Below are 23,278 nucleotides of genomic sequence, written 5' to 3' on the forward strand. Positions count from 1 at the left end.
GTGGGAGCAGTGAGCCTTTAGCAGTGGGCTCACGTTAGAATGACAGCCTGAGAAATGACTTTCTTTCTTTGCTATTAGCGCTGTGAGTGCGTCTGCCCATTCAAATAGCCCCTGCAGGGAGTTTGTGGCTCTGTCTGTACATGTGCTATTTTTTTTCTGCGCTGCCTGGTGCCAGCGGCTGCCCTGCCATATCACATGTCAACAAGGCTCTGATGGGGGTCGTGCTTGCACAACACGCCAAGAAACTTCTTCTCCACGGTTTACATTTGGGCGCAAACCCTCTTCCTTCCCCCACAGGCACCACACAGTCTAGGTCTTTCCTGCCTCAGCCACATCATATGGGTAGTCCCCAACCCAACCGAGTAAAGGAATGTGCCCGCTGTTTGGTGCTGACCTTGCTGCCAGTCATGTGTTTAGGGCTTCAAGGGCAGGAGGGATATTCTGGACTTTGCTGCTGCCCGTGGGGAAGTCTCCCCCAGTGGTGAAGGTACTGGAGGCTTTGTTGCCACCGAGGGGAAGTCTCCCCAGCAGCTAAGATACTGGGGCTCTGCTGTCACTGTGGGGAAGGACCACTTTAACTGCCCCTCTCCACTGAACCTGTCCACCCTTCACCCATACTTGGGCTTGCTGCCACCCAGGAAAAGTCTCCTTTGCGGCTAAGGTACACAGGGACCTTTGCTGCTGTTGGGGAAAAGCCCGTAATGGGGATTGCTGCCACCGGGGGAAAGTCTCATGTGCTGGGGGTGCTGATTGCCCATGAAGGGACCATGTCAAGTGGGCCTTCAGCGCAAGCTTGTTTTTTTTGTAACTTTAAAAAACATTCTGGGCCCCTGCATTATTTTCAGGGATCACATGCTATGATGGGAGGTGGAGTACTCAGTGGATGACCAGTTAGAACACAGTCATTGCACGGAAGCTTTATAGTGCACCAGAAAGCCAAAGACTCTCCCCAGTCCCAATGTAGTGAACGGGGAAACCAAAAATTCTTTTTCCTGCACTTTTCTATCCCCTTTCTTCTCACTTTAAAAAACAGTCTGGGCCCCTGCATTATTTTCAGGGGTCACATGCATACGATGATGGGAGGTGGGACACGCAGTGGATGGCCAGTTGAGAACACAGTTGTTGCACCTACATGGGCAATATAATGGGAGGGTAAATCAAAAATTCTTTTTTCCTAGACTTTTCTATCCTCTTTCTTCCAACTTTAAGGGTCCCTGCATTATTTCCAGGGATCGGCATATTTTCAAGGGTTGGGAGGGGAATGAGGAAAATACAATGTGAGAAGATGAGGTCAAAGACCAGCGAGCATACCCAGAATGCCAAGGGGATGAGGGATTTGTGGGGTAGTTTCCCATAATGCTCTACCGCAACAGTTGATGTTAGCCAATTTGTTAGCAATGAAGACTTTGTGAGGAGCACATGGGAAGTGAGGATGGGCAAATTTGAACTTATAAATTTCTGAATTAGAAAATCGTTATAAATTAAATTCAAGTTTATCTCGTAGTGTAGACATAGCCTTTCAAGAGCTCGAGTTTTTACATTTGTAAAATGACCTATGACCTCTGTTTAAGGGTCAGAATTCTGTGCTATAGGACCGCGTGAGGGTTTTTTTGTTTATTTTACAGGTCTCATTCCTCCCAAAAGTATTTGAGAAGAGGGGAGGGAAGAGTGTATGCACTATCCTTATTCTCATTACATGTTCTGTTTTTGTTCACTCATGGGAAAGAATGAAGATGAATTTTCTTCGGTATTTATTAAACTCCTTTTAAAAAAATAACTGATCTACTATGCCCTCTAATTTTTGCTTGTGGAACTTATGGGCTTGATGTTAGTAGCTGTGCTCATTATACTAAGCTTAGATATTTTAACTTTTTAAATTTTTTTTTCCGAATGCTCAGTATTTATTGAAACTGGTCACTTTGTAAGCTATGTGAATAGTATTAAAGTAAGTTACTCGTAAACATGTAACAAAAGGGGAAATCAAGCAAAGGCATACAATATACCCCGTTATTACAGCATACATGTGACATAAGTGCGTGGGGATAATTTAAGAGTCAGATTGTGGTAAAAATAAATATTTGTTTTGGTCTGAATCCCTTAAATTGTTGGGGTTGGGGCTGAGGGGATAAGTGGCTTTGAATCCCAGATATGAATCTGACCTCTCGTTTTGGTTGCTAGTCAGCTCCAAGACCAAATAGACTTATTTTCCAGTTAATGTTCAGGTTTTGTTTCAATCTCGGTGTTTCCCATGAACTTTGCCTCTAAATGGTGGAAATCTCATGAGATCAGACAATTCTGTGCTATTTGTTCTTTAGGACTGAAATCCAGTATGCATTAAGCTTTGTTAAAACTAATCATCGTAGTTATTCATCTCTAATCCTGCCCGAACCTGACCACTTTTCTTCATTTATGCTTTGCATTACTATTTTTTGTCCTGAGTTCCTTATCTAAAATCCTTTCCTTACATTGTTAGATTTTTAGTAGCTTACTGCCCTTGAATAATTTTCTTTTTGGGATCCATTATATTTATTTCCTTTGCTTCTCACAACCTTCATTCTTCAAATGACTTTGAGTGCCATCCCATACTCATGCAGAGTCTCATTTAAACATATGGGGCACCACACGTGAATATGTGTGGGTGTACCAGCGACCAGTCAGTTACAGTACTGCAGCAAATTAAAAGTGCCTCCAAATTTTTATCTGAAACATCTTCATTGATACTTCAGTTAATAGCATTTGGTATTTTATAAAAGCATTTACATAGAAGTGTGGTAATATTTAGGGTTTGGTTTTAAAGTCAGGCTCTTAAAAAAATTAACCATGCACATTGAATGCTACCCTATTTCTACAAAATAAATGGACAAAAATTGTACTACCTGAAAGGTCCCTTATTCTATTGAACCCATTCCGTATGCAGAAGAACCTGAGAACTTTCATCTAGGAGGAAAGGAAAAGTCAAAGACTGTAGTAATTTCATTAATAATAAAGTTATTCACCAAGCATTAGAGAATAATTATAGTCTAAATGACTCTATGGGATAATCTGTGGGAAAAATTAAAATAATGCCTTTTGTATGTTGTTTGTATGCTAAGCAAACTTAGACTATGACAGGTATTGGGAAAGTTTGAATTTGAAGATGACATGGATAAAATAGGCAAAAACTAGTACAGATATAAAATAAATGGCAATGCACATCATGTGCAAATCATACCATATGTTTATTAGATGTACAATCAGATATGATGTTAAACTGTTTTCTTTCTTTAAGGCGAGCATATCTTCCCATCCCAAATACGGGACAGGGAGATATGAGAGGGGAGAGGCTGCTTCTCCCGGCTCCACCAAGCCCCAGGGAGCCAGGAAGGAGGCAGCAGCTATTGGTATTCCCCGGGAACCCCAGGGAAGTGGAAGCCCCCAGTGCTCTCCAGGAGCCCCGGGGAAGCAGCAGGGATGTGGCAGCTGCCCACGGTCCCCCAGTTCCCTGAGGCTTGGGGAAGTGACTCCCGCCAGCATCTGCGCCTGCACAGCTGCTGGCAGAAAAGGTCAGCCAGGAAGGGCCTAAATATGGGACAGTGAGTCCCTTTTAAAAAATAAGTAGGTACACCTTTTTGGTGTCCTAAATGCAGGACTGTCCCACCTAATATGGGAGGGATAGTCAACCTACCTTTCTTGGATTATTCCATAAAACTGTCCTGCCTTATTGTTCCCAATCCTCTCTCAGAACAAATGAACAAACTTAGAATATGACAGGTACTGGAAAAGGTTGTTAAGTGAATACAGTACCCTTCAAAAGCACTTGTGTAGACAGTGCTTAGGTCTTTTGAGTGTAGCCTGATATTTCAATCTACAACCTAGCTATTATAATCCTGTCAGCACCAAAATTGATGCACACTCACTGGGAATGGTGTGGTGGTTATTTTTTTTTCCTCTATAAAATATCAATGGCCTAGAAGGGGAACATTTTATGAATGGGTGTAAAGCACAGAAGTGGTTCTGTCTTAATTGTTCATTACCTAGGATTTCAAAACAGACCTTGTAAAGTATTATTGAGCAAATGTTTACAACCAATTAATAGCCAATTTGCATAGGGTAAGAAATAAAAAAAAAAAAAAAAAAAGTCATCCACAGTGCAGAGGTGGGTTACAGCAGTAAAAAGCACAGAACATGGTTAACAAATGTACATCGTAATCCACCTTGCCCTGGACGCATGTGGTGGGAAGATTACATTTTAGCCAATAAGTAACCCCGGGGCAACCATCCATGACACATAGAAGATTCTTGGTTTGTCAACGTAAGTAAATATATTAATTGCAGGAATTTGCCCCTCTTGGGGATGTCGTAAGATTAATAATAATAATAATAATAATAATAATAATAATAATTAACTCAGTCCAGTTTAACTCAGTCATCAGGCCATGGAAGCCAATGCTTCCCCTGGCGCGGTCCTTTGTCATCTCCTGTCATGTCCCTTGGCAGGTGTCTCTCATCCTTTTTTCTGGCCGTCATCTGTTGAAGTCCTGGTGACAGTCTCCTCTGTCACCAGAGAAGGAAGCAAGGCCTCGGGGGGGTAAAGTGGTTGAATACTTGGCCATGTCCCTTCTTGGTGGGAGTACAAGTAAAATTAAATCAACTCATTGTCCAATTTAAATACCTCTTTCTCCTCCTCTACACAATATTTTCCATTTTTTTTCTACCTGACTTCACTAATTTTCACACATACAGATTATCTTCCTTGGATCCTGTACTGTGGATCCTGACCTGATTGGATGGCCTCTGTAGCCATCAAAGCATAGATCATTTTCCATCCTTGTAGCTGCTTCTTATCCATTCCTTTGATTTTGTGTCCACAGTCATAGCTGGAGTGCTAATTCCTCTGCTTCGAGGGAAGCTGCAGAGGTTTTATATTTACTTTTATTATGTGTAATTTGGGATACTGCTAACATTGGAATCAAATGAAGAGGCAGTGGTAGAACGTACCAGGAGGTTCCTTGAATAATAAAAGCTGGGAGCAGCTCAGTGATCAGGCATGGGAATTCTCTGCTCCATTGCACTGCTCCACCCTGGAAAAATGAGTGAAGACTCATGCTGCTCCATCCCATTCTGTTCCCTCATTTGTATTGTGTCACTTGCTGTGATAGGGAAGTTCTCAGAAAGTGTAGGGTGGAGTCCTGGCTCCACTAAAATCAATGAGAATTTTGCCATTGACTTCAATGAGGTCAGTATTTCACCTGCTGTTTTTAGGTCGCATTAGAGAATCACTATGTTTCTGTGTGAAAATAAATGCTAGTTCTTCAAGAAAAAAGTATCTATTCATTATATTTATTCATAGAATAAAGCACAAAGGGCCCTAATTGGGACTGAGGTCCCATTATGATGGCCACTAGTTAAATGCGGAAAAGTAACAAAATCTGCCTCAAAGGCTACGTCATTTAAAAGATGTGCCTATATCATCTGAACTACCAGTAGAAGTATTGTTGGTTGATTTGATGGATTGATTGATTTTTGGCAAAGCTCCCAGCCAGGGACAGTAACAATGCACTTGTTGGAAACTGTGGATCGGATTTCCACCTACACATTTAGGCAGAAGTTCTAAATTAAGAAAATGTTTTTAATAGATTCTCAAATTTACTAATTTATGAGCGTGCAGGTAGAGAAATGGCTGAGGACACCCTGTGTTTTGAGCATGTGCGGTATACTTTTAAATGAGTGGCCAGGCAGTCTACTTTAAGAAATGTAAACTAAATGCATTCTTTTTTCCATGCTTCCTGTCCCTCTTACGAAAAAAAGTACCATTTTAAAAAAGACCTTTATGTTTTTTTTTACACAGTTTGCTTTCAGATGCTGAACAGATAAACTTTTTAAGAAAAGCAAGATCTTATATTCATCAGGAAAAATATCATGAGGCGGTAAGTGAATCATCACTCTGCAGTGACAAGTCTTTGAAAAACCTAGACTGAATCTTGAATTTCCATCATCTTTTTTTTCTGTTTTTCATATAAGTAGTTGTTGATTTCTTTTTGGTTTTACCGACTTGTCATTTATCATCATAAAATTAATCCTATAGTCAGTCTCCATGGTCTCATGCTTTCATTCATTCAATTCTGAACAATAATTTTGATTTCCTATTAAAAATGATAAATGTTTTCATATTTTTAAAATTGTTTGTTGCTGTTGCTAATATTTTTGACTAAATAAACCATATTTGTTGCTGCTGATGGGTCCCATCTCCTAAAAATGCTGTCTGGCAAGAAGGATTTTGAAGACGAGAGAGACATTCATAATGTTTTTATTAGACTTCTTTAGGCAGCGGAGCTCTAAATCAGGTGGGGTAGACCTTCTGGAGAAGTTCCATCTTGGTTCAGGAAGTGCTCCTTTGAGTTCTGGTTCCAGTAGCTTCCAGGTTTCATCATCAAAGGCTGACATAGCTTTATATTTGAGTAGGACAGTTTCAGCGGGAGAGAGAGAGAGAGAGGTTGCTCCTCTAGAAAGAGTATGGGCACATCCTCTTTGAGATTTCTCAGTCAAAACAGGTCCACAACTCTTTGCTCTTTCCAGCTGAGGAAGACACCATGGCCCAAGTTGGACTTACAGCACAGCAGGGACAAATCCCCCCACATAGTCTGAGTCTTTTTAAGTTGTATGAGGCTGAAAGAAAGTTGAAAGCTTCCTGCATGCCTAGATTGCATAGGTTCAGGAGCATGCCCTGGAATCCTTCTCCCTGGTACCCAAACTCTTTTCTATGTAATGTGCCAAAATGGCTTTATTGGCACACTGGGTTTTCAATGCGCAAGGCATCACACTTCTGCACTATCTTCTACGCTAAGAATCTCATCCCCTGCTATTTCATCTTCATCCCTAAGCTGAGCAATTGCTCCTATTTGAGCAGGTTGACTATAAAAGCTTCCAAGAGCTGTTCAGCTGTACAGCCAATTTTCTTGAGCTACAAGGCCCAAGGGGAGAAGGTCCCTTACATACCTTGAACCTTCTCCACTCTGTTTCCAGACATTTGACACTTCCCATCAACAAAGCCCTTGTAGTGCTGGCAAGGCATATTTGGGAAACATGAGTGACAGTAGCTCTGACTTCTTTCTAACAGTTGATAAAAGGCACTGGGTGGTATTGCCATAGTGAATTGACAGACATCCAGTATTTGGCTAACTAGCGGTTGTGGCAGTGTACAAAAAAGAGCAGAGAATAACAACCAAGGATGATTCTGGGAGATAAAATGTCTAAGCAGCTAAATTTGTTCATATGTAAATTATTTGTAGGCTACCTGAAGTTCTCAGTTGCTGAGTATCAGGCATTTACTGACATTGTGACTTCTTAAATTACAGTAAATTGTGTAAACGCAAACACTTGTCTCTTCCCAACAGAAATTGGTCCATTAAAATATATTACCTATTAAAGATATTAATATTTTCAGAATTTATTGACAAACTCTTTGAGCAAACAGGAAGGAGCTGAATTCTTTGATCTCTGAATAATCTTTAATTGCCAAAATGTACTTTCAGGCAACTCTGAATGCTACTGATACTGCCTCTTGATCTGTGTCATCTGTTGTTATTCTGAGTCCAACATTCTGGCATCCTGAGGGAGAGATGCATTGATCATGGAAGATTTTCCCTTAAAGGGCCTGAATGTGTTTAGTACCAAACCCTGACAAGGCTTTTCCCCTACTGAAGGACTCTTGGGCCACACTCTCCTCTCTTTTAGAGTTTTTTACACTGGCTTTTGAGGGAAAACAGTGAACACCATGCAGTTATGCTAGATAAGAGACCATCAAAAAGAGCTTTGCACCAGCAAAAAAAAGGGTTTTTTTGTTTGTTTGTTTTTGGGGTATTTTTAAAAACCTTTCTTGTCTTTTATGTCTTCCTCCCATTCTTTATCTGTGTAAAAACAATCCCTTTGATATATGGATTAAGAGTCTTTCAGCTTCTGTCGACAGATTGCGGCCAAACCGCCAAGCGGATTGCAAGAGACAGGGAGCAGCCAGACTGCCTGTCCACTCTCTTGACAAAATGGCCAACCAGAAGCACAGCAGACAGGGCTGCCCAGTGTCCTGGAAGCCCTGTCTGTTGACAGAGGGCCCTCCAGACCAGCTTTCTGTTGAGAGATCTCTGTCAACAGACATTATGCCTTGTGGGGTGTTGGATAAGACTGTCAACAAAAGTGCTGCATTCTGTCAATTTCCTGTCAACAGAACACTTGGGCATCTGGATGCTCCCCGGGTTTTGTTGACAAAACCCTCTAATGTAGATGTAGCCCAAGAGCGGAATTAGTGGAGAACCACTTAAGGATAGAAAATTTACTTAACTTATAGTAGCTGCAGTTCAAGTTGTGTTGTCCGTGTAGTCCATCATCTGCTCACCATCCCCATAACTACAGAATTCTGGAAAATCTGGATTCTGTGATGACGAAGGAACAGAATGGTAGCTGAGTCCACACTGTCCTTTTTGCACTCAGTATAAGAGCAGAACTCCAAGGGCTCATGCATTCTATCAATGAATATGATAGCCAAAACAGTTTCGTCTCTAATGTATGGGGGTGCAAGTGCCCCAAGATCAGACTTTATACACAATACATCTCAAAGGATTCTAGTTACTGTTAGGCAAGTCATTTTTCTTTGCTATGTTTTCTTGGTAAATTTATTTTTGAGTGTGTTCAAGCTGATTATGTTGTAAATGGTTGTGATATATGTTCTGTTTTTCTTTGAAGGTATCTCTTTGCAAAAACCTGATTAACCTTGCTTTGGAAGGACTGGCATATTACCATACTTATGACAGATTGTTCTTGGGCATAAGTGTTGCCATGGGTTTTATGGGCTGGACATCTTATGTGATTTTGTTGATTATCAAGACACATACCAGTCTGACTAGGAGTAACCAGGAGAATAAGGTAGGTTGAAATATGAAGAGATGTTGCTGCCTAAATATCAGCAATTTATGCATACATAGTCTCATTTGTATTAAAAAAAAACCTGTGGGTCAATTGGTACCTTCACAAGCAAAGCTGGAATAAATGATCCTGGCTAGCAGCAACTACTTGTAGATTGGGGAAAATCTCCTCACCAACCTGTGGGTACATTCAGGACATCTGAAAAGATGAGCCATTATGTATGAGGAGAACTGAACATATCCTATTCCTTCTGTGTAGGTTTGTAGTTCATTGTAACTCTATATGTATGTAGCTTCATTAAAATCATGAAACACAGCCCATATGTCCATAGGTCAGTCTGCACACAGTGGAGGACCAAATTTCTTTTGTTCTCTTTATAGTCATTTTACTGGGATGAATTTCGGTCATAGGTTCTCTGTTTGTGTTTTCAGTACTTCCCACTGCTTGCCATTCATGAACCTATGTTTAGAAATGTAGTGTAGTTGTATTAAAGGAAAACTACCTGTATTTTGCTCAGCCGCTCTCTGAAACCTCACTCAGACACTTTTCTTTCTATGCATAGTAATGGGCAATTTATTTAAAAATGCAGGCTTTAGTTGGTGATTGAGGGAATTCATTCTAATATTGGTATTTCTAATTTATTGCTGGGCTGTTTCTACACAGGCCACTTTCTTTTAAAGTGGCATGCTAATAAATGGCCCAAAATATGCTAATGAGGCATGGATGCAAATTCCCCGCACCTCATTAGCATAAGGTCACACGACTTGGAGTCTGGAAGACGTTCTTCCAGACTCCAAAACGCCGTTTAGAAGCACGGCTCCCAGGGTGTCTTCCGGAAGGAAGTCCTTCTTCCAGAGGCCCCTTCTTCCATGAGAATCTTATTTCTTTTTACCCCTGTATGGCCATTTAAAATTATATTTTTCTGAAGTTCTGTCATTTCATCTTGGCATTTGTAAAGCACATAGCCTGTTCCACTAAGAGACGTTAGTTGTGGTTTCACAGATCAGCTCTTGCTTTTGCATGCCTGTTCATTCTGATTTGTAAAGTGGCAGCACACTATATCGGAAATACAGGAGGTAAATTTTGAAATAAGCAAAAAGGAGTGTGAGCCACCAAGTTCAGATTCTTAGGAAATCTTTTTCAGTCAGTGATTGGAGGCTTCAAAAATCTTTTTCAATATTTGTTTAATAATAAGAGGACTTGTTTCATTGTAATGTAAATGAGGATCTGTGTTACAAATCTGATCTCTGTGATCTCTTTCTAGTAAATTTCTGTGAGAAAATTGCTATAGTGATAAGACCCTAACCATCTACTCTCTGTGGACTGACAGGAGATATTCTTACTGCTTAATAAAAATTTTCAAATGGAAAAAATGGAGAAATACAAATACTACTTAACTTTTTAAAAAAGCTGTTGTCAAGTATCTAAGGAAATATTCCAAAACACTCATCACATAATAAACAAACCAATGAAGGCTATTCAGAATATTATAGCTCTTTTAAACAAAAGCTTGGTGCAGGTTGAACTTCTCTAGTCCAGCACTCTCTTGTCCGGCAACATCCGTGAATTTAGTTAGCCAGATGTCCCCGTAACATGAACGTCATCAAGTGCTAACGAGGAGGGTGGCTGCCAGTCTCAGTCGGCAAGTGGAAGAGCTGGAGGAGCCTGCAGATTTTCTGTTTAATGTGCTCAGTGCTGCAGCTCTGGCCAAGGTGACACTGCTGCTCTGTGAAAGGGGGGCAAGGATCACAAATGACCGGTGGCAAACTCCATCTTTCCTGCTGCCTGCAGAAATACTCATGATTTTTAAGGACCATTAATATTTTAAGTCCGTCCTGACCCCAACTCACTAGTGGTGGAGACAGTTAACCGCAGAGAACAACAGGGACAGCCTTCAGTGACCCTCACAAATAAAGATTCAAAGGGATTGGACTTGTTTGGGCATAAGATTTATTTGTCCTCCAGTTTCCAACTGAAGGGCACAAACCGTTAGGCCTTCCTGGAACATTATGATTTTAACTTCTGGTAGAACATGGGTAAATCTGAGTGCTGCCTTCCTGAAATTGCCAGGAAGGAGTACGAGGCCCTCCTTGTGGAGGTCACCGCATCCACCAGGACAGCTCTGCAGGCAGCTTTGGACGCTGCTGCCTGGACCACGGCTTCAGCAGGGTCAATGTGCAGGGTGTCGAGGCTCCTCCTTTCTTTCCTTTTCCTGGAGGCATAGAGTTCACTGTAGAGTTTCCCCTTTGATGGTAAGACCCTGCTTAGTAGATGTTTGTTACACAAACTCCATGGCCTTAAAGACTTGCATATGACATTGAAGACAGTAGGTCTCCATGTCGTATCTTCACTTCACACTAGATTCAAGCCCCAGCAGGCTCAGAGTTAGGCAAGTCATCTCTGCCATGAGTCCTATAAAGTAAACCCTCGAAATGCACGATTTCGAGTTGCGCCTAATTTGCATTAGCATGAGTTAAGGGCAACTCAAAATGCCTCTCCCCCACTCAGCCCTGGCTAACCGCCCCCAGCCCCGTGTGGCTCCGGCTCAGCTCCCCGCCCTGCTCATCCCCACACACAGCTTCGGCTCACCCCTCACCAGGTGAGGCAGCTCCTCCCAGCTGCACTAAGCCCCAGGGAAGAGGCAGCCACAAGTGCTCCCCACTCAGAGCCCTGGGGAAGCAGCAGCCTGGGGAGCCCCGGGAAGTGGCAGACGCGGGCATTCCTGGCTCTGCTTCAACCCTACACCCCCCCTGCAGCCCTAACCCACCCCAGGTTTAACCCCCGTGCCCTGCTCCCATGCCCCCAGCCCACTACCCGGCCTAACCCTACCCAACTACCCCCCCAACCCCAGGACTTACTGTTCAAAAGGAGCTTCAGGTGCTCCTGCTGCTTTCCTAGCTGCAGAACGTGTGTTCTTCCGGGGAAATGGAGGGTGTACTGTAATTTTTATGAATGGGGTTATAAGAAGAACCCCTCTCCCAGCCTCAACAAGCCTCCCAGCCTAGTTCCTCCAAGGGCAAGCAGGATAGCAAGTGCCCCTTTTGATGGGATGCTCAGCTGTGACTTACTAGTCTGCAAAGTGTATCCAGCTCTGCTTCCTCTTTTCCAACTGCCCCTTCCAATTATAGCCATTGAAAACATCCAACTAGTGGGACCTCAATGTCATTTTTTCCAGAGCTATACTCTCCAGTTACGTTCTAACCAACCACACCTCCCATTCTTCCCCACCCTTCTCGTGAACATATTTTCAGACAAGAGATGCACAGGTCTGGGAGCAATGGAAGTGATTCCCATAGAGCACAGAAAGAGAGGATTCTTCTTCGAGTGTCCCCGTGGGTGCTCCGCGTTAGGTGTCGGGCTCGCCCCGGTGCCGCAGGTCGGATCTTCCAAGCAGTTTCTGCTGGACCGCGCATGCGCCAGTGCGCGCCGCTCCCTTGCGCGCTCCTGGCCACGTGCACGATCCGGTCCCCGCCAGTTCCTCTTTAACCGCCATCGGCTGCAGACGGAATCCGCTCAGGCTACGGCCAGAGTTAGCGTATTTAACGTTTTTAATTGTTTTAAAGTTTCTTCAGTCTTAGATTAAGTTAGTCGGTTGTTGTTTTCAACAAAAAAAAAAAAAAAAAAAACCAAAGAAAGGGAAGGAATTCAAAGCTTCCAATCCTAGTAACAAGCGGAGCACCGGAGGCCAGGAGCCTAGGGCCATTAGCCCTCCTGCCGCGGCAGGCTTTATCCGAGAGGGGAACAAGCACGGAGAAGGTGCTAAGTACCCTATTAACAACTCAAAGACTCATCACAATGTCCTCTTCAGGATTCAAGAAGTATGAGTCATGCCGCGAGGCGATGCCAGCGTCTGATGGGCACAGTCAGTGTATAAGGTGCTTGGGGGAATCCCATGTCACTCAGAAATGTTCCTTCTGCACCAAGTTAACAGCCAGAGCAAGGAAGGACAGGGAAATGCGGCTGAAAATGCTGCTGTTCGACAAGGCCCTCCAGCCAGACGTGCTGGAGCGGCCGCAGCAGGAGGGACCCTCCGGGGCCCATAAAAGGAAAGCCGCGTCCCTAACCCCATCAGCGCAAAAACGGAGGAAAATCTCCCCAACCCGATCCCTGCCGGCAGCAACAGCAAGCAGGACGGGTGTAGCGCACAGCCCCCAGCCGCAGCTACAGCTGATTGGCGGCGGCGCGGAGACGCACGTGGCGGAGGTTCAGCCTCCGATGATCAAACAGCCGCCCCGCACCGCGGGCAGGGCGGCGGCCAGGCAAGCGCCGGAACCGGCGGCACCGCAAACAGCGGCACCGAACCCCAGGGAACTGGCGGCACAGAGCGCGCAGGCACGCGACCTGCAGGCACCGGGGGAGACCACCTACGCGGCACCGCTGAGGAGCGTGCCGAGCGCGGTGCAGACTACGGGGCCGAGATCCCCGATGCGTCAGGGGGCGGAGCCACCCCCACAAGCAAGGGGAAAGGCAGCACAGAAAACACGGCACCGCAGTCCCTCTCCAGACAGGGCTGCAGAGCTGCTTTCTCTGAGCCCTCCGCTCGTGCTGCGGACTCCAACGAGAAGGCAGGGGTCACCCCTAGCCTATCCGGAGCCCCCATCTCCATTTCTGCAGCCAGCCTCCCCATGGCTTGGACCACCTTCGCCCTTCTTGGGCTTCGAGCCACTTGAGTACTATCACAAATCGGTCTCTCCAGCGTCCCATGTCTCCAGAAGATCTCGCTCCCCCAGACGTAGGGGGTATGCACCAAGGGAGTGGTCCAGGTCACCATCCCAGGAGCAGTGCCCATGTTGCCATGGTCGCCCCTATCATGCGGGGCATAGACACCATAGGCATACTGCCAGGGACAGATCCCCACAGACGGTTCCGTATCCCCGAGGGCAATCGCGAACGGGGACAGAGACTCGTATATCTCAGGGGGAGTTGGTTCTGGAACCACGGGATTTTCCCTCGCAAGCTTCTAGCGAGCGGATGTACCACCGTCAACGGGATGCGGAGGGGTCCAGAGAGGCGTACCCTAGTGGTTCCTCGCTGTCCTCCCCGGATGAGGCTACGGCCCGGGGGGACGTCCATCCTCTGGACGATCTCAAACAGTTCCAAGAGCTGTTTAAAAGGGTGGCCTTCACGCAAGGCATCCAGACAGCAGAGGTGCAAGAGAAGCACCATAAGCTCCTTAAAAATCTGAGACCTCCGGCCTCCTCTAAAATAGCCATACCGCTTGACGAAGCAATCTTGGAGTCCGCCACCACGATATGGCAGACCCCTGCGACTATTCTGCCTGTCCACAAGAGAGCGGACAAGAAATACTTTGTGCCGGCGAAGGGCATGGAGTTCCTATTCAGCCACCCACAACCAAATTCTCTGGTGGTAGAATCGTCTCAACAGAGATCAAAAACGTCTCAATTCAAAACAGGGGGAACGGACAAAGATGCCAAGAAACTAGAGCTGTTCGGCAGAAAGGTCTACTCCTCCTCCACCCTACTGTTGAGAATGGCGAATTACGCAGCGCATCTAGCGAACCACAATTTCGACAACTACTCTAGGTTAACCTCCCTCATGGACTCGCTTCCAGAGGACAAGAAGCCAGTGCTCAAGGCTATCGTGCAAGAAGGCTACGCGGCCTCGAGGACGGGAGTTCAGATCGCCCTGGATGTTGCGGACACAGCAGCATGCTCAACAGCTACGGCAGTGGTAATGCGAAGGGAGTCCTGGCTCCAAACATCAGGTATACCGAGGGATCTGCAGACGAAGATCGTCGATCTCCCCTTCGACACACAGAAGCTGTTTGCTGAATCACCTGACTCGGCCCTTCATTCCAGTAAAGACTCAAGAGCCACTCTTAGGACCTTAGGGATCTACACCCCTCCATACAGAAAGAAAAAGTACTACCCTCAGCAAAGACGGTACCAGTATCAGCCACAGCGCCCCCAGTACCACAGGGGTTACGAGCAAGGGCGACATCAACAGCATCAAGAATATAGAACTCCCAGGCAACGTTCCCAACAGAGCCGTGCGTCCTTGGGGCAGGGCCAAAGGGCACAAGTTTGACACACAGATCCAGGGCTGCGCCATCACTACCATCGCACAATGTCATCTGAAGCTGTTATTCCACCATCGCCTCCGACCATTCTACGACCAGTGGCAAAGGATCACCACAGATAAATGGGTGCTCGAGATCATAGCCACGGGGTACGCGATCCCCTTCCAGTCGCTCCCACCGCCACGACCTCCACCCAGGCCCCACCTGCAGGATGCCTCCCACGAAGCGAGACTCAAGCAGGAGGTAGACCATCTTATGCTCATAGGGGCAGTGGAAAGAGTGCCGGAGCAACTACAAGGGAAAGGGTTCTACTCCAGATACTTCCTCACGGAGAAAAAGACAGGAGGCTGGAGGCCCATCTTAGATCTTCGAGGCCTCAACCGGTACCTGCGCAAGGAACGCTTTCAGATGATCACAATCGCCTCCATCCTTACGGCACTAGACGATGGAGATTGGTTTGCAGCCCTCGACTTACAAGACGCGTATTTTCACATAACTATCCATCCAGCTCACCGACGATTCCTCCGGTTCATGGTAGGCAAAGAACATTTTCAATACAAGGTCCTACCGTTCGGCCTCTCCTCGGCCCCCAGAGTCTTCACCAAGACCTTGGCAGTGGTGTCAGCCTACCTGCACAGACGGGGTATTTATATTCCCGTATCTGGACGACTGCCTACTGAAAGGGGCCTCGAAGGAGGAGGTACTACGCATGATACGCGTCACAGCAGGCACGTTCTCTTCGCTCGGCCTGGTTATCAATCTGGCAAAATCAAAGATAGACCCCACACAGGACATAGAGTTCATAGGGGCACGCATAAATTCTATTACAGCGAGAGTGTATCTACCAGAGACACGCTTTCGGGCCATCGGCTCTCTCGTGCAAGTCATCACCTTCAGCCCTACGGTGCCGGTTCTGATGTGCTTACAGCTGCTGGGCCACATGGCAGCAGCGACGTTCGTAGTACAGAACGCCAGGTTACACATGCGCAGCATGCAGCACTGGCTGGCGAGCGTATACAAACCGGCAGCACACACCGTTCACAGGGTGGTGTCGCCCACGACAGAGGTGCGCAAATCCCTGCAATGGTGGGTAAACCCCAAGAACATGCTAACAGGGGTACCCTTCCACCAACCGCAAGTATCGGTTTTCCTCACTACAGATGCCTCCCACATAGGGTGGGGAGCACACATGGGCGAAGAGGTGACGCAAGGACTGTGGTCCTCCACGGAACAGTCACTGCATATAAATATACTGGAGCTCAGAGCGGTGTTCAACGCCTGCAGACACTTTCGAGACCATATACAAGGCAAAGTAGTCGGGATCAGTACAGACTATACCTCCACCATGTTTTATATAAATCGGCAAGGAGGAGCTCGATCCCGTGCCTTATGTGCGGAAGCAGTCTGGTTGTGGAACTGGTGCATCGCCAACAATACAACGTTGAAAGCCTCGTACTTACCAGGCACTCACAATGTGAAGGCAGACCAGCTGAGGGGACACTCGAAGAAGAAAGAGAAATTACTCCCTGTAGTAACGGTGGTTCTTCGAGATGTGTCCCCATGGGTGCTCCACCACCCGCCCATCCTCCCCGCTTCGGATCTCTGTTTAGTGTTTTGCAGGAGCATCCGAGGCGGTTGGTCAAGGCACTGGCGGGGACCGGATCGCGCACGTGGCCAGGAGCGCGCAAGGGAGCAGCGCGCTGTGGCGCATGCGCGGTCCGGCAGAAACTGCTGGAAAGATCCGACCTGCGGTGCCGGGGCAAGCCCGACACCTAACGTGGAGCACCCACGGGGACACATCTCGAAGAACCACCGTTACTACGGTGAGTAACTTCTCTTTTTTCTCATGCTATTTCCTCATCCCCAAATCCAGAGACTCCCTCCAGCCTATCCTGTACCCATGAGACCTGAACCAATACCTAGCAAGGATGAAGTTCTGTATGGTCTGTCTGGCTTCCACTATACCATCCCTGTATCTGGGAGACTGGTATGGTGCCCTCGATGCAAAAGACGCATACTTCCACGTGCCAATCTTCAAATGCCAGAGACTCTTTCTGTAGTTCAGGTAGGTCTGCAATACTACCAATTTGCAGTCCATCCATTTGGCCTGTCAGTTGCACCCAGGGCATTTACCAACTACATGTTGATGGTGGCAGCAGTCAGATTCCTAACAGACAACAGGGTTGTGGTGTTTTACATCAATCAGCAAGGGGGAGCTCATTCTTCAGCCTTCTGTCATGAGGCCCTTGGGCTGTGGGACTTCTGCATGAGTTATAACATCAGCTTGGAAGCCTGTCACCTACCAGACATCTAAAACTCCTTTGAGAATTCTTTTCTAACCATGAGTATATGCTCCACTCGGAGGTGGCCTCCAAGATCTTCCAGAACTGGGTCACTCCCTGAGTGGACCTTTTTGAGATTAGGCAGAACAGGCAATGTCCTCAGTCCTGCTCCTCTGGGGCCTGTACAAGTGCTCCTTGTCTGATGCCTTCTCGTGTCTTGGGCAGGAAATCTGCTGTATGTGTTTTCCGAGGATCCTGGTCATCAAGCTTCTGCAGAAAATCAAGAGGGAGAGGGCCCAAGCATCAGAATTGCCTCCATGTGGTTCAGGCAGTATTGTCGTTCACTACCTTCTTGGTGCTTGCCCTTTAACCACTACTCAGCTGACCAGATCTCTTATCCGAGGACCATGGTCATGTCACTACACCCCAACTTTGTGACCCTCCAGCTCATGGCATGAATGTTGTGTCGCTGAACTCAGAGTAAAAGACCTGTTTGGAGGGTAACTGCCAGGTCCTCCTTGGAAGCAGAAAACATTCAACCTGTCAGATCAGCCTGTCAAAATGGATGTGGTCCTTGAATTGGGCAGCCGACTGCAGCATATCCCCTTTGACTGCTATGATCCAATCAATATTGGATTAACTCCTCCATCTGAAAAACAGGGTCTAGCACATTCCTCAGTCAAGATGCATCTGGTGGCCATTTATGTCTTTCACTTCCCGGTCCACACTGTTTTCTCTCACAACATGATGAGCAGATTCCTCAGGGGCCTAGAGCCACTCTTCCCTCAGTTCAGGCCCCCAAATTCCAGTGGGATCCAAACTTTGTCATGGCCAGGCTCATATGCTCCTGGTCCCATCTGTCCTGAAAAGTGATCTCCCTTATGGCTATACCATTGGCCAGACGGATCTCTGAGCTTTGACCTCAGTACTGCTTTGTGCAGTCTTCCACAAGGGCATGGTCCAGCTCTGGCCACACTCAGCTTTTCTCCACATGTTGGTGTCTGCGTTTTACGTAAGCGGGACATCTTCCCACCAGTCCTACCCCAAACCACACACACTGGGTGAAGAGAAATGCCTTTTCGTGCTGTATGGGAGAGGGTCCCTGGCCTTCTACTTGGACTAGACTAAACCATTCCAGAAATCTACTCAACTCTTCATTTCTACAGTGGAGCTTACGAGGGGCCATGTCATCGCGGGAGTCACCTGTTCCATAACTGGTGTTCTTTGAAATGTATTGTTCACGTTCACTCCATGTCCTACTCTTCTTCCCCAATATCGAAATTTCTGACAAAAAGGAAAAGGGCAAGAGGAGTATGCAGTGCCCCTTACAGTGTGCCATGGAGTTGCCACTCCAGGAGTTGCTAGCGGTGCTCACCTATGGGTACTGCTGAGGGGGAAAAAAGATTTTGGCACCAGGGCACATGGTGAAGACACGAGCAACGCATCTCAAAGAACACCAGTTATGGAACAAGTAACTGGGTTTTTCCTATTGTTAAACATCTACAGATAATGTAAATCTCCTTTCATTTGCAATTTGAGACCAAGTAGTTAAGCCAAAAGATATATATTAAAATTTGTGGTTGAATGAGTTGCATTCAGTCAGCTTTCAGAGTGATGTTTTATCTTAACTTAAAATGACATAACATGCCAGGTATTTTATTTTAAAAGTCATTTAGGTCTGATAGTTGCTGTCAGTTTAAAAAGAGACAGTTTTATGTCAGTTACAGGGAAGGAAGGAAGAGGAATGAATGTTTTAAATTTAGCTACTGAGGCTGCTAATTAATTGTCTCTCTCCCCTAGATGTTTAATGCGTTTGGATATCTCACTTTGTATGTTTACTTCTTCAAAGAAGTTGATACAACTTTTAGAATTAAAAAAACAGGGTTTTTTAAAATGCTTTTTCAGCATAATGTACCCAAGATTGCCCTTGGATCCTAAGGCTTTTGCACGTTTTGTGAAGTTGTAATGAGCTTGAAAACTAAAATATTTAGTAAGACTTTAACCTTTCAAATGTCAGAATGTTCCCAGACTACAGTGAATGGTTCCTGAATCAGAGTAAGTGAGAGCTATGACAAGGCAGGTAAATTCTTATTTAATGTTCCTCTTTGAAGACACAGAGTTGATGACATGCACTTCTAAGTGTAGCCTATCATTTCAGAAAATGTCACCCATTTCTAAGTATACATCAGGTTTATACTTTTGTGAAATTTCTTTCATACAGGTACTTTATTTTGCAATAAATAAGTATGTTAAAACAATCTATGTTGCCTTTTGCTACTAAAAGGAATATTCTTTTTAGGGATAGATTATAAACTCTCTGGAGAAGCCCAATTCCTTAAAATCATTAAATCATCACAGGGCTAGTTGTATCTCGAAGCTTGTATGCAACAGTTACCTAAAGCACTTCTTGTCTTATGCTTAAATGGTAAGCTCTTCAGGACAAGTTTCATCTTTTTTGTGATGCATTTCTGCAGTTGCTAGCCTAACGGGGGCTTGGGCTTCTAGAAACTGTACAATACAAATAATAATAGCTGTGTCCCTTGGTTTCTTTCTTGTATGGACAAGAAAATTCAAAAAGGTTTAGGGAAAAAAATGTTTAATACCAAGTGAACTTATTTCAGCAAGTAAATGCAAACTTGACGTTTCTTCTTTCAAGCCTGTCTTAGACAGAAAAAAACTTACTTGTATAAGAGAAAGATGTGGAGAATCAATCTCTAATTCCTGTAAGGTGGTTTGATTTTCCAGTAGCAATTTAAGAATTGTATTCCAGTTTAATTACTGAAGTTTCTTCTCCCACTAATTTGCTACATAAAAGAAACGTGTTTGTAAATGGAGTTTTAGGTTGAAACTTTGGGACATAGTAAATGTTTTATCAAATTGGGTGCTGAAATTTAGTCTCCTAAATGGATATTTGGGAAACAACATAAAAAAGTTCTTATCTTCCAAAATACTAAATAACTGAAGCAGTATCTGGTGTGCATACACATATATCAGTGTTGTTTCAGTTTTCACCGAGAAGGTTAGTGATGACTGGATTCCTAAAATGGTGAAAGCTAGTGGAAATGGGGTAGTTTTAGAAGTTAAAACAGAAAAAGAACAAGTAAAAATCATTTAGAAAAGTTAGGTGTCTTCAAGTCACCAGAGCCTGATGTGCCCTAGAATGCTCGAGGAGCTGACAGGGGAGGTATCTGAGCAATTAGCTATTATTCTTGAAAGTCATGGAAGATGGGAGAGATTTCAGAAGATTGGAAAAGGGCAAATGTAGTGAACATCTATAAAAAGGGAGATAAAACAACTCAGGAAGCTGCAGACCAGTCAGCTTAATTTATGTGCCAGGAAAAATAATGGAGCAGATAATTGAGGAGTTTATTGGCAAATGCCTGAAATGATTAGTAACAGCCACCATAGATTTATGAAGAACAAATCATGTCAAACAAATCTGATAGCTTTCTTTGATAGGATAGCAAGTCTGGTGGCTAAGGGGGAAGTGGAAGACATGTTATGCCTAGACTTCAGTAAAACATTTGATATGGTCTTGCTTGACCTTCTTATAAATAACTGGGGAAAAGCAATCTAGGTGAGGCTAGTATAAGATGGGTGCATAACTGTCTGGATAACTGTTCTCTGAGACTGATTATTAATGGTTTGTTGTCATACTGGAAGGGCATACGTAACAAGTGGGGTTCCTTAGGGGTCAGTTTTGTAACTGGTTCTGTTCAATATCTTCATCAACAATTTAGATAAAGGCAGAGAGAGTACACTTGTGAAGTTTTCAGACAGTCCCAAGCTGGGAGAGGTTGCAAGTGCTTTGGAAGATAGGGTCATAATTCAAAATGGTCTGGAGAAATGATTTGAGGTAAATGGGATGAAGTTTAATAGGGACAGAGGCAAGGTACTCCATTTAGGAAGGAGCATGCAGTTTCATGTACCCTTGCAAAAAACCAAACATGATTCTGGGATGTATTAACATGAGTGTTGTGAGCAAGACATGAGAAGGAATTCTTCTGCTCTACACAGCGCTCATTAAGCCTCAGTTGGAGTATTATGTCCAGTTCTGGGCACCACATTTCAAGCAAGATGTGGAGAAATTGGAGAGGGTCCAGAGAAGAGCAGTAAATATGATTAAAGGTCTAGAAAACATGACATATGAGGGAAGACCATAGGAATTGGATTTGTTTAGTTTGGAAAAGAGAAGACTAAGAGGGGACATGATAACACTTTCAAGGTACCTGAAAGGGTGTTACAAAGAGGAAGGAGAAAAATTGTTCTCCTTGACCCCTGATAATAGAACAGGAAGCAATTGGTGTAAATTTCAGCTAAAAAGATTGAATATTTAGCCCTAAATGTCATTCCAAAATATTTTTCTGTCTGAAAACACAATGCAACACAACACTGCTGATAAGTTGCCTTGTACTTTAGAATAATTGCTTTCTTGGAATGATGTTTAATGTATTGTGCATCAGGCAACTGGGAAATAATATTTTGGAGTTTGAAACATTAGCTGTTTGCTTCAGGAATGTTTATTTGAATCATTTACATTTCAGGCATCTACTCTTCTCATCTTGTATGGTTTTGCAGCTATTGGAGTATTAATAGGTTTTCTCCTGATGATTCAAACCTGTCCTTGGATGTATTACGTATATTGTCTGTTACCTGTAACAGTATGGTATGCAGTTGTGAAAGAGTAAGTAAAGAATCAAGCTGTTTAATAAACCCATCTCACTCATCCTCTGCTCCCTCCTTGTTGTCAATCAACTTATTGAGAAAGTCATTGAGAAATATTTTTCTTCTTTTTTAATTCATTAAATATTCATTTTTCCAGGACATTCCAGTACACTCTGTTTTATCCTCTCCCAGGCAGGTAGAGTTGAGGTTTCCACACTGACAGCTATAGCTGGCCCTTCTAAATGATACTGCTTCTATGTGGAAATTTTTTAATGGGTAAAAAAGATCTCACACCCTTCAGAAACAGAATCCTTGTGAGAGAAATGCCTCTAGCGTCTAGTCCCTGATGCAAGTTCGCAAGTGTTGGAGCGTAATATACAGAAACTGCCTTAATAAGTTGAATATAATGTTTCTTTTTTCAGTTATTTCAGTTATTTCAAACTAAGTCTGGTCTTCTGAAGTACTGAACACCCTCAGCCCACACTGTAGTAGTGGATACTCAGCACCATTCAGAATCAGGCTCTAATGCTTCAGAACTGGCTGATGGTTCTGACCTGTGCTGAAAAATTACTGTCAATTATAGAAATATTTGTGTAAGTTTGAAGTTGCTGTTTCTTGCCTGATACCGGCAGCTCTACCAACATCAGGTACCTGTTGGTATTATTCAAAGCAAACTGGACAAGCTCTTGTTGGCCTTTCGTAATGACTTGTTTAATCTGACATTTAATAAAGCTCACCAGGCATATTTGTTGTCAGAGCCTCATGGTTTTTATCAATTTCAGTGGATGCTGAGCATAGGGTAAATATTTGTTAACTCAAGAGTCCATACAGGTGAATGTAGTTCTGATGGTTGTAAAAACTGGAAAAAATGAGGGCTGCTTCTTAGAACTTGCACTTTTTAATCTTCCAGTGTCAGGCAGTGATTCCATTTCATTTGTTTTAACCAAAGACAGTGATTATCCTCTACAATCTTTCTAAACAGATTCAGAGTTATTCAAGACCTTGTGTCATTGCTTTTGGCATTCCCTCTGGGTCAGTCTATTGGATTCTTAGTAATTGGTACTCTGGGAATTGAAATATTAGTAAGTACTTTATTTTTGTATTTTTTATAAAGGACCTTATTGTTAGCTTTTTATCTGCTTGAGGAGATGTTTCTTTCCTTCAAACTTATTTTTCATTTTCTTCTTGAAATTTTTTACTAGGTTTTCAGCTTTTTCTACCGCTCTACTCTTACTGTTGGTCTTGTTGCCTTTGCTGGCTGGCCATATATCACACGACTGTGGGCTCAAGCAAAGGTACAGTAAGGCTTTGCCAAAAGGAATTTGGTTGATTAGTGGTTGGTTGTCTTTTAATAAATTATTGCTGTCCTCTTTTGGACTATGGTCTCCTGATTCTT

The 23,278-nt window shown here is 44.3% G+C and overlaps 1 protein-coding gene across 6 annotated transcripts in view; it reads left to right on the top strand.

The window, feature by feature from the left end:
* Window positions 1-23,278, top strand: part of PIGN (phosphatidylinositol glycan anchor biosynthesis class N) — a 209,606-nt gene that overhangs the window by 119,534 nt on the left and 66,794 nt on the right. For all 6 annotated transcript variants that reach the window (XM_074985941.1, XM_074985945.1, XM_074985943.1 and 3 more), the window contains 5 exons: window positions 5,828-5,906; window positions 8,716-8,895; window positions 21,762-21,901; window positions 22,865-22,964; window positions 23,085-23,177. In XM_074985941.1, coding sequence (XP_074842042.1) covers window positions 5,828-5,906; window positions 8,716-8,895; window positions 21,762-21,901; window positions 22,865-22,964; window positions 23,085-23,177 — 592 coding nt within the window. The remainder of the gene's footprint in view (window positions 1-5,827; window positions 5,907-8,715; window positions 8,896-21,761; window positions 21,902-22,864; window positions 22,965-23,084; window positions 23,178-23,278) is intronic.

Source organism: Carettochelys insculpta, chromosome 2 (assembly GCF_033958435.1).
Source record: "Carettochelys insculpta isolate YL-2023 chromosome 2, ASM3395843v1, whole genome shotgun sequence".
NCBI lineage: Eukaryota > Metazoa > Chordata > Testudines > Carettochelyidae > Carettochelys > Carettochelys insculpta.